The sequence below is a fragment of the Sceloporus occidentalis genome, unplaced genomic scaffold, assembly GCF_023333645.1.
Source record: "Sceloporus occidentalis isolate IW3139 unplaced genomic scaffold, rSceOcc1.0.p SCAF_5, whole genome shotgun sequence".
NCBI lineage: Eukaryota > Metazoa > Chordata > Lepidosauria > Squamata > Phrynosomatidae > Sceloporus > Sceloporus occidentalis.
The window spans coordinates 35,266,429-35,281,357 of NW_028316985.1; the positions used below are offsets into that span (position 1 = coordinate 35,266,429).

The 14,929-nt window shown below is 52.5% G+C and overlaps 1 protein-coding gene across 1 annotated transcript; it reads left to right on the top strand.

Moving 5' to 3' along the window:
• Positions 1-1,759: 1,759 nt before the first annotated feature.
• On the top strand, positions 1,760-8,080 carry LOC149311939 (germ cell nuclear acidic protein-like). The gene is made up of 6 exons (XM_089526615.1): positions 1,760-1,850; positions 4,912-5,068; positions 5,648-5,792; positions 6,285-6,423; positions 7,087-7,291; positions 7,661-8,080. Exons 1-6 carry the CDS (start codon positions 1,760-1,762, stop codon positions 7,911-7,913), a joined length of 990 nt encoding a protein of 329 aa, XP_089382741.1. The 3' UTR covers positions 7,914-8,080.
• Positions 8,081-14,929: the final 6,849 nt, after the last annotated feature.

Sequence of the window (14,929 nt, forward strand, 5' to 3'; positions counted from 1 at the left end):
CTTCACCGAAAGGGCCGCTGCCGAGTAGGCCTTCTTGGCCAGTCCATCCACCTTTTTCGCCTCCCGGTCGACAGGGGAGGTCGCCTGCTTCGGAACGAAGCTGTGTTGGGCTCCCTCCATGATCGCAGAGTTCGGCCTGGGGTGGTCGGCCAACCAAGGACAGCTCGCCGGGGCGACTCTGTAAAGTGACTCTACCTTGCGGGAGGGCGCAGACAGGGTGGCCGGGGAGTCCCAGGACCTCTTGATGATGGTCTGGAGCGACGGAAGGAGAGGCAGACAAGGTGGAGTAGGCACTCGTCCGTGCACCTGACGCTCAACCGGGTCCTCAGCGTTGTCTTCCGGAGAGGCGAGCTCGATGTCGAGAGCCCTCGCCATCTTAACGACGTGTTCGGTGAAGGACCGGACGTCGTCCGATGGGGAAGACGGCTTGGGATTATGCATCCTCTGCGGTGAGGCCGACCCTGAGAGGACATCCTCGTCGGAAGGTGCTTCAGACGGAAGCAAAGGTTACTCGTCGGAATCCAAGTCAGAGGAGAGGGGGTCCGTCACCCTGACTTGGGATCTCGGGCGGGTTGGGATGAGGTCCGTCGAGGATCGTGAGCGCCTGCGAGGTGGAGATGGAGATCTCTCGAAGACAGATATGGTCGGGACCGATCTGGACGAGGCGCCGTGGTCTGCAGGATGGGGGTTCAGCCTGGTGAACTCCTTCATCGCTCTGTCCTCCGAAACCGACAAATAATACCGGCCAGATTGTGTATTAAAGAACAGGTCCAGTATCCCCTGCCTGCGGGGCTGGTCGTCATCGTTGTCGGTAGCAGAGTGGGAAGGTGACCGGTGTTTCGGCGAGAGAGGAAGAACGGTGTCTTCCGTCCCGTGGACAAAGTCCATGGTGGGTTGAGGCGGTGGAGTATCCGGTACCGGAGTCCGTCGACCCCCTGGCGTAGGCTCCGGATCGCGTGGAGCTGTCGAAGTGGAAGCGCGGGCCTGTTTGGACGGGGAGTGCTTCTTGTCCTTCGTCTTCGGTGGGTCGGTGGTGGGCCGATCCTTGGAAGACTTGGACTTCTTCGGGACAGGATCACGACCCGACTTGTCGTGGTGTCTCTTCTTCCCAGGCCTGGGAACCTCCTCTGCTGGGAAGAAGGGGTTGTCCGGGAGGTCTAGGAGGACAGCAGCCGCTGCCGACGAGGAAGGCCTTGGAGACTTTGCCCCTTCCGAAGGCACAGCCAGCTCCTTAGGCTTCGGAGCGTGGCGAGATGCCTTGGATGCCTTGGAAGACGAAGGCGAGGCGAGATGGACCTCTGGCTCGGTAGCCCTCTTAGAATGCGAGCCCTCCGATCTCCTCGTCGGTTTGGAGGCCGGCTCGGTACCCTCAGTCCCCGAAGACTTGTGGGGGCGCTTGGAGGGTTCGTCGGTGGCGCTGGGCAGTTTTGAGCCACGGGCCACATCGGAGGTGGTGGAGGGGATTGTCCCGGCCGGGACACACACCACGCTGGGAACGGCGGTCCTCCCAGATGCAACACTGGACACACTGGCCCGAGAAGATGAGGCGGGGGGCGCAGAAGGCGGGACAGAGGATGACCGCGAACCTCCCTCTTGCACCTTGCCCAGAGCAATCGCCGAAGTGAGCTGGGACTCACGGTTTTTCCGGGCCTGGGACGAGAGGGATCTGCAGAGCAGACAGGCCTTGGTATCATGGTTCTTGCCGAGGCACAGCAGGCAGGAGGAGTGCGGGTCCTGGACGGGCACCTTGCCGCCGCAAATGTCGCACTTCTTGAAGGGTGCAGGCATTTCCGAAGTCGTCAAAGCCAGAGGAGAATCCGTGAACGAGGTCAACAATCCGAAAGTCCGAAGTTACCAGGGGCGGGAGACAAAGAATGGTCAAGAGTACAGTCCGAGGTCAAAAAACGAAAGTGATTCCAAGCAAGCGAAGCAAGCGAAAGTTCCCTGAAGCAGCTAGCGCGGCAGAAAAAAGGAACTGTGGAAAAGAGCGGGAAGGCAGGGGCCTTATAACGGGTGGGCGGAGTTACCGCCAAAAAGTTTCAATATGTTGCAGAGTAAACTCTGCCCAGTGATTCCAGTAGGTTCCGAGCAGCACTGCGCAGGCGCAGTGAAACCCATTTGTATGATTCGCAGAGACCACGAAGAAGAAAAACAAGTAACCCTGCAGAGCCAAGGCTAGCAATATTGGATAGAGGAAGTAATGGTCTGACTTGATATAAACCATCTTCCCATATTCATATTTCAGCAGCAGCTGGTGGTAGCTCCTTCATCAGTGAAACCATGAATCTACTCCAGGACTTAGTCCACACTGTAAAGGTGCTATCTGGGGTGCTAAAACTAGCTTCCAAATAGGTTCAGCACCTTGAGTAAAAAATGTATTAGAACACAAAGCAGACCATTCCACTGACATAGAGCACCAGTTGCTTTTACCCATATCAAGAGTAAAAACATGTTCAGTTTCAGCTGAGATTCAGGCTAAGGGCCAAAGTCTATGTGATGCTGAGTCACATGTAATGTTTCTCCAGATTTAGTGTGTTTGTCCTACAAAATGCAAACAATGAAGCACTTCTCTCAAACAGACTCCTATGGGGGCGGGTGGGGGGGGGTAAACATTTCTTTTCTTATCACCTGGCACTCCCTCTCCCCTGCAGAAAATTTTTAGCTCTTTCCCACCATAGGAAATGATGCTTGTAGCAATATCTTTTTCCACAATAGAGAGAAAAACTGCCTGTGCTGTGGAGCACAATTTTCAGGGCCTTCAAATGCCAGAGATGAAAGAGTTAAGAAGCCCCTTCTTTCTCCCTGGTTTTCCACTTCAGTCTGCAGCTGTGTTAAAACATCAAGAAATGATTCAATTAAATAGGCATATTCATTTTCTTTGTGTATTTCTGCAACAGACTGAAGCTGACATGTTGTGTCTGAAAGGATTCAGTGTTGCAGTCATGTGTATAGGTTATACTTTCATATAAAGGTGAAATATTTTTGTTTGTACAACCGTTTGTAGAGAGGTCTGTTTAAGAGAAGGTGCAGTTTTGTTTCCTTTTGTTTTTAAAGCCCAAGATACAGCAGCATTCTACAAGTTCTGCTGAATCATTATTTAGATGGATTAAAAAAAAAACTGCACTGAGTGACTTCTGGGGACATTCCCTGATTTCGTGGAAATTCCAGTGTTTCAGAGGATACAAATGCCCCACTCCTGGCTGCAGGAATGTTTGTGAGTGTAAATTGAACGATGTTTTACAATACACAAATTCCCTGAACAAAAAAACATACATTCACATGTGGCAGAAATTTGTTCTGAGTAATTGGGATACTTCTTTGTCTGCAGAAAAGGTGACCATCATCATTTGTGTCCCCAAAATACTTTGACTATAGCAATAGCAAGTACACTTCTATATCGCTCAGCAGTGAACTAGCACTCCCTAAGAAGTTTACAATCTGTAAACCAATTGCCCTCAACAAGCTGGGTACTCATTTTAGCAACCTATGAAAGAATGGAAAGCTGAGTGGATCTTGGAACCCTGCCTGGGATCAAACTGACAACCTTGTGGCTGCAGTACTGGCATTTAACCACAGCATCACCAGGGCTCCCTTGTGACTATTATTTTCAACAGAAGAAAAGGCCAGAACCAACCAACCAATCAAAAACCTTGTTGTGGACTCTTTCCCCCCTCTCCCCAAATTAGGAAATTGACATAAATGTTGCAGGAAAATAGCTGAGTTTATTTCTGTGCAGAAGGACCTAACTTTAATGTTGGTTATTACCTATAAAGCCCTAAATGGCTTGGGCCCAGGGTACTTGGCAGACCGCCTCTCTCCATACAATCCACCCCGCACACTCAGGTCTGCCGGGAAGCAACTACTACAAGTTCCAGACGCAAAATACTCTACAACAACACAGAGAGCCTTTTCCATCTCGGCCCCGCAGCTCTGGAACTCGCTTCCTGGCAAGCTCCGCTCGGCCACCTCCCTCGACCTTTTCAGGAAGGGGCTAAAAAACTTCCTTTTCCAGCAGGCTTTCCCCTAATGTCCCAGTTGTAGCCCCTGCTCTCCATTTACTGTTTGCATTCGTGCTAGATCGGATGTTATTAATTTGTATCTTTTAATATGTATTAATTGATGTGTTTTTGGGTGACTTTGTAACACTGTTTTTATATTGTAACCCGCCTTGATCTTTGGAAAGGCGGGCTATAAATAAAGATTTTATTATTATTATTATTTATTAATGACATCACTGGGGTAATTTTCTTTCCCAATAACAAAGCAGGCTGTACTGAGAGAATTATTCCCCACTGGAGGGCCATTCTTTGTGCTAGCCACTCTACAAGCAGAGTGTGTCACTAAGAGTGTGTCGTCTTCTTGTTCTGCGGGTGACCTTCTTCTTCCCCCAGTTTGGCTGGTTGCTGTGAGAGCAGAGAGCCAGAACAAGGAGCACTTGTGGATTCAATCCATCCTCAGGACCTCCTTTCCAGATGTATGCTTTCCTCTTGCAAAGGCAACGTCTCCTTAAAGCTTGCACTGTCTCATGCTTCTCTCTGTCTCCAACTAACGCTAGAGCAATTCTGGGCTTGAAGAAAGGCAGAGGCAAGGACTTAGCTGCCTCAGAGATAGGAAGATGATGTTAGGGTTCAAAGTCATGGGCAGTGAGTGGAACTAGAGCAAAGGAGCTGGGCAGGTGACCTGGGGAGTGGTTTTGTAGCTCCAGCTTCCAGAACTCTGGCTAGAGAAATGCTTAGGGGCCAGTGTGGGTTTGTGCAGCTGTTAGCTTAGGGGGGCAGGCCCCATTGTGGAGTGATGCCAGGCCACAGGCTGTTTACCCGTTCTGACCCAGGCTTAGCCAGATGTTCCTGGGCTGACATGGAGCATGCTTTGCTTGTGCTGAAGGCCTTGACCTTTGGTTTTGACTGGCAGAAGAGAGGGGCCCCAGGCCTTCCCCAAGAAGCCTCCTCCCAGCAGCAAAGAAGGAGCCCTCCCAGCCACCTGGGCCTGATCCGTCCACGTCCGCTCAGGCTCCCAAGAACAAAGCGCTTGCTGATGTCACCCAGCTGCACCGGACGCAGACTCCTAGGTAGGTTTCCACTGCTGCCGCCTCTGCCTCTGCCGCCTTCCTGTCTCCTTCACCCCCACTTTCCTATCGAAGAGGAGCCCAGAGACCGGGTGGTCCGACTAATGGAGGCCCTGGGGCTTGGGCATGGGGGGCTGCGGGGTGGCCTCCCCCCATGTGAACCCTCAAGCTCTAGCAAATCCCTCACTTGCCTTGGAGACAATTCCATGGTCCAAAAGGTGGAAGAGGCATCAAGGGGGACAGCTATTTTGGATCTGATCCTAACCAACAAGGATGACTTGGTTAATGGGGTGCAAGTGGTGGGATCCTCAGGTGGAAGGGACCATGTTCTCCTGGAGTTTGTTATACAATGGAGAGGAGAAGCCAGGCAGAGTCAGACACGCATCCTAGACTTTAGGAGAGCGGATTTCAGGAAACCTAGAGACGTATTGCAGGTGATCCCTGGTCAGAAATACTAACAGAGAAGGGAGTTCAGGAGGGATGGGACTTTCTCAAAGGAGAGATACTGAAGACACAATCTCAAACGGTGTCTCAAGAAACGGGGAGCGTCCAGCTGAACTGTTCTGCTATTTCTGTCTGCAGGGGAAGCTCCTGCCAAATCCCAGGCTGCTTCCTGGAGGAGCTGTCAGACCCAGACTCCCAGCCATCGAGGCTCTTCCGCAGTCAGAAAGAGAAGCTGGCACAGGACCTCTATGCCTTCTATAACACTTCCGTCTTCCAGGAAAAGGTAGTATGGTCTGAGCAGTTTGTTTCTGTTATCGGCCCTAGCAGCAACGGACCCATGGATGGCCAGATGGCTTCCTGGCCAGTGTTTTTGGGTGACCCATGCGGAGCACCTAGGAAAGGAGAGCTGCCCTTTCTTGAGGGGCCCCCACACCTCGCCCCTGAAAAGCCCAGTGGGCTCGTTCTTATGGGTCGGAAGCAGGGCAGGGGATGCCATTTGCCACCATTGGCTAGACTTAGGGAGCCCTGGTCCCTAGCAGCGTGCGTTTGACCTGAAGCTGGGTCACCTCTCTCTCTTCTGCGCAGTTTACTGTGCCTGGGTCACAGACTGAACTAAGTGGGGAAGACCTTCCCTTGCCTGGCCTGGGTTCCATGGTTGCCTCTGGTACTTGCATCCAAGAGACTTTCCCACTTCTAGCAAGCTGCAGCTGAGGAGCTGCTGTGTGTTGCTGCGCTGGAGTCCTAGGCATCTCCTTTTGCCTGCCTTTTGTCCTAGTTGCCAGGGAGAATGGAGATCCTCTGGAACAAGAAGATGCGGAAAACAGCCGGCTGCTGCGTCTCTGGGCAGCAGAAGGAGCCTGGAAGGCAGCGCTACACCCGGATCATGCTCTCGGAGAAAGTCTGTGACTCTGCAGGTAAGCGGCCTGAGAAAGCAGAAGCGGAGGTGATTGAAGCGGTAAGAAAGCCACTCGCAGCCTTGCTGTGTAAGAACATAATCATGGAGTCGGAAGGGGCCATGAGATCTTCAGTCCAACCCAGGCAGAAGTACATAGCTAAAGCACTCTTGAACGATGCACATCCAGACTCTGTTTCCTCCTCTCTGGGGCAGTCTCTTCCACTGTTCAGCTGCTCTTACAGCCGAGACATTCTTCCTAGAGTCCGGCTGGAACCTGGTCACTTGAATCCTATGGTTCAGGCTCTGATCCCTGGAACATGGCTCTGTCCTGTCCCTTCTCAGTCTTCTCCAAGTGAACAGATCCACTTTGGCTGTAGTCTAAGTGCTTGGAGGCTGTTTAATGCCTGTAGAAACAGCCCCCCCCCCTTTTCAGCAGCCAAGTCCTGAGCCCTTTGGGGCTTTGAAGGCAAATGCCAGCCCCATAGTGATGGGGTGGGGGTCTCGCCTCCACTGCATGTGGGCTGCCTTTGTGCAGCCTTGGTTTTGTTCAGAGCAGCTTCATGGCCAGTGGAGGCCAAATAGCTCATGCCATACTAGAGCCGAACTGGCACCTTGCCCTAGGAGTCCCTGGCTGGCATCCCTTCCTTTTGTGACTCCTGAAGTGACTTTATCTCTGCCTTAGATCGCCTGCGGGACACTCTGATCCACGAACTCTGCCATGCAGCGACATGGCTGATCCATGGGGTTCGGGATGGGCACGGCCGCTTTTGGAACTTGTATGCCAAGAAGGCTGCCATGGTTCACCCGGAGCTCCCTGTGGTGTCACGGTGCCACGACTACGAGATCAAGTACAAGTTTACCTATGAGTGCGTTTGGTGCCGGAAGATGTAAGTGGCGGGGGGAGAAAATGCCCTCGGCCCCTGCCTCTTCCTCTCCTGGGAAGTGGAAGGGAGCTTGTTTCTGTGACCTCCAAGGGTGGGTTGGTAGCAGCCTGGTCCTCTGAGTATCATTGAACTGCAGCTCCCAGCATCCCTGACAGTGGACCCTGCTGCTTGGGCTGCTGCAGGTGTGCTTCAGCAACCGCTGGAGGGCTCTGCTAGGAATGCTAATGGGTCTTCCTTGTGTGACTTCTCTTGGCTGTAGCTTGGCTAGAGGCTTGTTGCCGTCCTGATGGGTGTTGGGAGCGCTGGGGGTTCGGTTGCCCCTCTTGCCTGCATTGGGGGGAGTCAGCCAGAGCCTTGTGCTTTGCTTTCCAGGATCATCGGGCGCCACTCCAAGTCCTTGGACACACAACACTTTGTCTGCGCTCTTTGCCAGGGTCAGCTGGTGCTGCGCCAGCCCATGCGGAAGGATGGCACATCGGCTGAGAGGCCTCTGACTCCATTTGCAAAGTACGTGAAAGAGAACTACAGCTCTGTGAAGCGTTTGCAGCCGAGCCTCAGCCACGGAGCCATCATGAAGAAACTTGGCGCAGGCTTTGCCTCCCAGGAGCGTGGGCTCAGCGCTTGATCCCTTGCAGGAAATGAGGCGGCTGCTTCGGGAGAGCGGAGGCTGCAGGTGATGCTCTCCTTCCCAGGAAGAGAGGGAGAAGGGCCTGGAAAGGGCTGCCTGGGAAAGGCCAGGCTCCTCTGCAGCCCAGCCACACCTAGCTCACCTCGGGCCTTGTGTGTGTTTAAACGTAATCCTTAGGGCTCTGAGCTCAGTTTCCCACCGGGCATTGAATCAGGTGGGCAGCGCATGAATAAAGAGAAGTGAACCACCTGTGTGTATTGCATGTGTTCCTTTTGGCTTCATCCATGGAGGAGTCGCCAGGAGCCCTTGAGGCAGGACACATGCCATTTGTGGCCCCTGGTGCCATGTGGCCCTATTGCCATCTGTTCTCACTGCGCGGCTGGTGCGCACAGCCCCACAAGTCACTCTGCAGGTCAGGAATGAAGTCGGGCAAAACACCCCAAAGGTTGGGGGGCAGGGGGGGCTGAAGTGCAATACACCCGCCTAATAGTAGTGCTGCGTAATCCTCTGGTCACCGCCCTTTGGGGCCGGCTGGCCAACCGGTTGCACACCCACCTACTAGTAGTGCTGTGTGACCCTCTGGTCACCACCCTTTGGGTCCAGCTGGCCAACCGGTTGCACACCCACCTACTAGCAGTGCAGCGTAACCCTCTGGTCACCGCCCTTTGGGTCCGACCAGCCAACCGCTTGCACACCCACCTACTAGTAGTGCTGCATGAGCCCTATTCAGCTTGTCTGCAAGGCTATTGAGGAGGATCTTGCCAACAGCCTCCCTGAGATCATGAACTGCTGCAGCCACAACACTTCCCTACAAAGTGTAAGTCTCTCTGGAGACTTGTTTCTGACGGAGCTTCGCTGGCTCCTTGTAATGGCAGTTTCCCTTCTAAGTGTGCAGAGACCGATGGTTTAGTGACCTGTTCCAGAAGCTTCCTGGAACCAATGTCTCGGTGCCTAGTCCATACTTTGGGCAAAGGGAACAGGGCTGCCCTCCTCTCGTCTGCTGGGGCCACTCCTGTCCTCCAGCAATTCTCACAGCTAGTGGACCTTTGCTATCAGGTGAGACCTGCAAGTAGTCCCTTTAGGGCTCTTGGGCGCAGCTCATCCGGCCCTGGAGGCTTGGGTTCCCTTAGAGCAGCTGGGTGTCCATTTACTCCCTCTTTGCCTATTCTGGGCTGTAGTCCTGGTACTCCATGGTTGGTTCTGTTTCCAGCCCTTAGAATGCTGCTTTCCTTTTGGGAGAAAGCGGAGGCAAAGTGGCTGCTGAACAGCCTCCTCTCTGTCCCTTCTCCGCCCAACGGCCGGCCATTTCCTTGCTCTCTTGCTCTGAACATAGCCGTCCCTGACGTTTCCCTGGCCTCCCTGCCAGGCCTGGGCTCCTTCTGAGCATTGCCTTGGCTAACATTCACCTGCAAGTCTTGACTCATGTTCCACTTGTGGTCTGCTAGGACTCCAGATCCCTTTTGCATGTACTGCTGTCAAGCCAGGTGCCCCACATCTTATATCTGCATTTAGTTTTTAATGCTCATGTTGTATCCCTGAATCCTGATCCTGTATTCGCTCCCCTTCCTACTTTGGGGCCTCTGTGCCTTGCGGTGTCATTGCTTCCCACATGGACCCAAAGGAAGGGCTAGCGGTCAGCAGGCTGGACAGGGCTTGTCAGACGGACTGTCACTTCACAGATTTTGGCCCCATTTCTTGACAAGTTAAGCTTTTGCATTAGCATGGTTTAATATGCTTCTGTCTGCAGTACTGAAAGGAAAATATGAGAGTCTGCTGCTGCATGACGAGCGCATTCCTCCCAGTGCGAATCAGGCGCAGAAACCCTCCGCCTGCGCATGGCCCTTTTCCCAGGCGAGAAGCCTTACCTTGACCGCTTGGTGACACCAAAGAATCCTGTCTGTCTTTTCACCGAAAGACAGGGAAGGGGGCTTGCAGGGGTCGGCAGGCTTGACAGTATCTGACAACAGTGTGGATCTTTCCCCCAGGAAGACACCTTGCCAGGTCTCAAGCCCCTGGCCCTGTTCCCCTGGGAAGGGGTTCCCCAGACGCATCCTCCAAGGTTCTCCAGCGGCCATCCCATGCCCTGAGCCTCCCAAGGCCTCCTGCGCATCCTCCGAGGGCTGGCCCTGGCCATCCCCTTTCAAACTGATGCACAGAACAATTCCTAGTCCCCTTCCTGCAAATGTATGGGAACCAGTTCCCTCCCCAGAGGCATCCTCCCTGGCCAATGCGCTCCTCTAGGACTCTGCTCTGTGCAAGAAAACCTCATGCTCCTTCATATACTGAAGAAGAGTGGCTAAATGGGTCTCCACTGGCTGGACCTTCTCTTCCAGCAGAGCAACCGACTTGCGTTCTCTGCACATACACAACCTCCGGCAAGGTGACCCCCATAGCACAGCTCTTACAGGTGGGGCAGCGGCTCCCTCGCCATGTGCCTTCAGTCGCCAAGGAAACCCCGAGTCTCCCTCTTTGGATGTCTTTAAGCAGAGGCTGGATGGGTGTCTGCCAATGCTTTGATGGAGAGTTCCTGCATGGCAGAATGAAGGGGTTGGACTAGATCAGGGCCCTTTTTGGGGTCTCTACCAACTCTATGATCCTATGATCCTATGAATAACCCAAGCAGTCGTCCTATCCAGCGCTCTTCGGTCACGCAGGAACCCAGACAGAAAGGAGGAAAGTCTGGTGGGCATTGCAATACTAAATAATACACATCAGTATGTGATGTGCATCGCCATATTAAAACAATGCACACTCACAGGACGAACCGGAGGTGAGCCCTAACCGCAGGCCTCCCTGGCAGGGGTGGCGTCTGGCGGTGGGGAATCCGGATGAAACATTGACCACTTCCCGGAAAGGTCCTTAGCCCCTGGCCAGCGTCATGGTCTGAATGGAAAGGCCACCAACTGGACCCAAAGAGAGCAACCACTGACCAGCTGGACAGCTGGACAGGGACCCTAGGGGTGGAGAATTAGCCCAGGGCAGCCACGATGACCACCAACCTCTGGGAGCTGGTGAGTGGACAAGACTGACAGAGTATTACAATGCAAGAGGGCTAAACTAGTAAAACACTGGACTGATAAAACACTTGGCTCACTTCCTTGAGCCACCCACGTTTTGCCAATTGGGTCTTTTTCTGGGCCTTTTGGTCCCATTAAGAGAGGAATGGGGCTTTGAAAGGAGGCAGTATGGTCAATCGATCGATTGATCGGCCAGTCAGTCCTTTTCTGCCTTTTGCCAACAGATGCAGCACCGGAAGCTGCTCCAGATGATCTTCATTTTGGGAGTCAGAGGGACCTTCCAGGCCAGGTTCCAGGTCTCCATGATCACCTTCACTTCTCCGGTAGCAGCAGACAACGTTAATTAGTTAGCTAACTAGTTACACCAAGTGTAGTTACTTCTGTCCAGTGCTGTGCCTTGCCAGCCATTTCCAGCCCAAGCGCCTTCCTTTTTCAGCACATGAGGTCCTTCCTGAACGCCTCTTGGACGGAGTGCTCTGGGGGCCTCCCTCTCCCCCCAGAGACCCTCACCCTCCTTTGGTCCCTGGTGGTCTCCATCTTCGCCCTCGGAGGACTCCTCAGGCCCATGGCCATTGGCTACCTGGTCGCCAAGTATAGCAAGTGAGTCTGGACTAGAGACCGGCCCCGTCGCCTTTAGAACCCAGGTTCTCTATGGGTGGCGCATTTGCCTCTAGGACCACAGTCCAGCAACAAAGGGCTTCCCTGGCCAGTGGCTGCAAATCAGTTACTTTGCAACTAGAGGTCTTTAAAGAGAGGCTGGATGGCCATCTGTCAGAGATGCTTTGATTGAGAGTTCCTGCATGGCAGAAAGGGGTTGGACTGGGTCAGGGTTTTTTAAAAGCCTCCAATGAGGAGAACTGGCAAATCTCTTCCGGCAGGTCATTCCATATATAAGTGTGTCTATATGTGTGTGTGTGTGTGTAAATATATATATATTGTGCATTGTGTGTTTGTGCATACACACACGTATACATATATATTTAATTGATTTACCAATACATATATATGTGGGTGTCTCTCTCTCTCTCTCTCTGGGCTTTGCTTCGCGAATGAAGATTCAGGAAGGACTCATGATCCCGCGCTAGAAGGCTGCAGCATCGTGGATAGTGCGCCTCCATGCCTCCTGATGCAAGGCCAGGGAGGATCATTGTTGGTGATCAATTTGGCCAAGCCTGAGATGTTGTTTCAGGGAGTCCTTGTGTCTCTTCCACACACAGAGAGACACACAGAGAAACACATGTCCCTCCATATTCTCTAGGGCTAGGGGCACAAGACCCCTGTGAATAAGGAAAAACCACAAATAACAAAAACACCAGGTTTTCACCTGAGAGGATGCCTCTCTAGGCATCTCCAGGGCCTCCAGGGTTAGGAACTCTATGGCCAACGTCCAAGAGACACTGACCGAAGAGCTGCCATGGAGGAGCTACAAAGGCCTAGTAATGTTCTCTCTAGGCATCTCCAGGGCAAATCTATGGCCAACGTCCTACAGACACTGACTGAAGAGCTGCGATGGAGGAGCTACAAAGGCCTAGTAATGTTCTGTCTAGGCATCTCCAGGTCCTCCAAGGCAACTCTGTGGCCAACGTCTGACAGACACTGACCGTAGAGCTGTAATGGAGGAGCTACAAAGGCCTAGTAATGTTCTGTCTAGGCATCTCCAGGTCCTCCAAGGCAACTCTGTGGCCAACGTCTGACAGACACTGACCGTAGAGCTGTAATGGAGGAGCTACAAAGGCCTAGTAATGTTCTGTCTAGGCATCTCCAGGTCCTCCAAGCCAACTCTGTGGCCAACGTCTGACAGACACTGACCAAAGAGCTGCGATGGAGGAGCTACAAAGGCCTAGTAATGTTCTGTCTAGGCATCTCCAGGGCCTCCAGGGCAACTCTATGGCCAACGTCCGACAGACACTGACCGAAGAGCTGCAATGGAGGATCTCCAAAGGCCTAGTAATGTTCTCTCTAGGCACCTCCAGGGCAACTCTATGGCCAACGTCCGACAGACACTGACTGAAGAGCTGCGATGGAGGAGCTCCAAAGGCCTAGTAATGTTCTCTCTAGGCACCTCCAGGGCCTCCAGGGCAAATCTATGGCCAACGTCCTACAGACACTGACCGAAGAGCTGCGATGGAGGAGCTACAAAGGCCTAGTAATGTTCTGTCTAGGCATCTCCAGGTCCTCCAAGGCAACTCTGTGGCCAACGTCCGACAGACACTGACCGTGGAGCTGCGATGGAGGAGCTACAAAGGCCTAGTAATGTTCCGTCTAGGCATCTCCAGGTCTTCCAGGGCAACTCTGTGGCCAACCTCTGCCAGAGGTGGGTCATAGAATCACTCTGGTGGGCCACCAATTCTGGCTGGCGCTGACCATCTGACTCTGTGTCCCTGTAACTGGGTTCGCATGTCTTCACTGGTGTTTTCCCATGGCCCTGATGGGATTTTTAGTTCTGTGAGATATTTAGGCTTTTCTGTCAGAAAAGTGCCACAACAAACTACAAATCCCAGGATCCCGTAGGATGGAGCCGTGGCAGCTAAAGCGGTGTCCAAGGGCATCATTTCTGCACTCCCCCCCCCCCCCCCCCCCATGAGAGGCTTCTCAGCCTGGCTGCCATCCCTTGCAGGTAAATCTCAATGTGGACTTGAGCATACGGGTTTTTAAGTCCACGGTGGACCCTGGAGCAAACCCCCGCAACGTCCAACCAGGGTCCACTGGAAATGTGTGGGTACAGTATATAATGTTATTATCATTCTTGTTGCATTTATTTCTGTCGCTGATTGTCCCAGTTTCTCTTCTCCTTTCCCCATTAATTGGGAGAAATAGAGGGTTTGCAATGGAAGGAAGCTGAAGACGAAGGAGGAAAAGGACAGAGAAACTGGGGCATTCTTAAAAGCAGCTGAGAAAGTGGGAAGCTTTAGAGGGTTAGAAGAGAAAACACAGCCAAGTGCATGGACACAGAAGTTACTACTCAACATAAGGGTTTATTATTAGAAAAGTCATCAAAACAAAGGTTCAGTAATAACTGCTATAACAAAAGGCTAGCAGTCTAAACATTAAAAGTTACACTAATTACAAATGCTACTATAACCCTAACCCTAACCCTAAGCTATGCAATAATAAGAATCATCATCACAACAACAATAAAAGAACACTACACCAATGCAATACTTCAAATATGGTAATACTTTTAAAAACTATAAGAGCAGTAGGCCTTTTGGGCTCCGCAGCCTCCTCCTCTTCCTCTTCCTCCATTCATGGGAGTCTGGCCTGATTTTGCTGGCCTTGTCCCATGGGAGCTAGTTCCTGCCATTCTCTGGAGATGGCCAGGCGGAAGGAAGGAAGGAAGGAAGGAAGGAAGGAAGGAAGGAAGGAAGGAAGGGCAAGGACATTTCCTCCTGACACTGGAGCTGCCTGGGCAGAGAGCAATGTGTGCCCTTTCCATTTGCCTCTGGCTCCCAGTCCTGGATCTGGGATCCTCCTCTTCCATGGGAAAGGCACAGGAATGGAGGGATAGGGGAAGAGGAAGGGGAGGAGAAGGGAAAGGGAAGGGGAAAGGGAAAAGGGGAAGAGGGGAAAGGGAAGAGGGGAAGGAGAAGAAGGGAGGAAGGAAAAAGAGAAGGAAAGAGGGAGGTAAGGGAGAGAAGGAAGGAAAGAAAGAGGGAAAGAAGAAAGCAAGGAAGAGGCAAGGAAGGAAAGAAAGAAAGAGTGGAGGGAGGGAGGGAGGGAGGAAAGAAAGAAATAGTTGAGAAAGGAAGGAAGGGAAGGAAGGAAGAAATAGTTGAGGAAAGAAGGACGGGAAGAAAGATATAGGGAAGGAAGGGAGGAAGAGAGAAGCAGGAAAAGGAAGGAAGGAAAGAGGGAAGGAAAGAAGGAGAGGAAGGGAGAAAGGAAGCAAGGGAGGAATTAAGTAGGGAAGGAATGATGGCAGTAGAAAGGAAGAAAGGGAGGGAGGATGAGAAGAGGGAAGAAAAGAAAGGAAGGAAAGAGGGAAGGAATAATGTA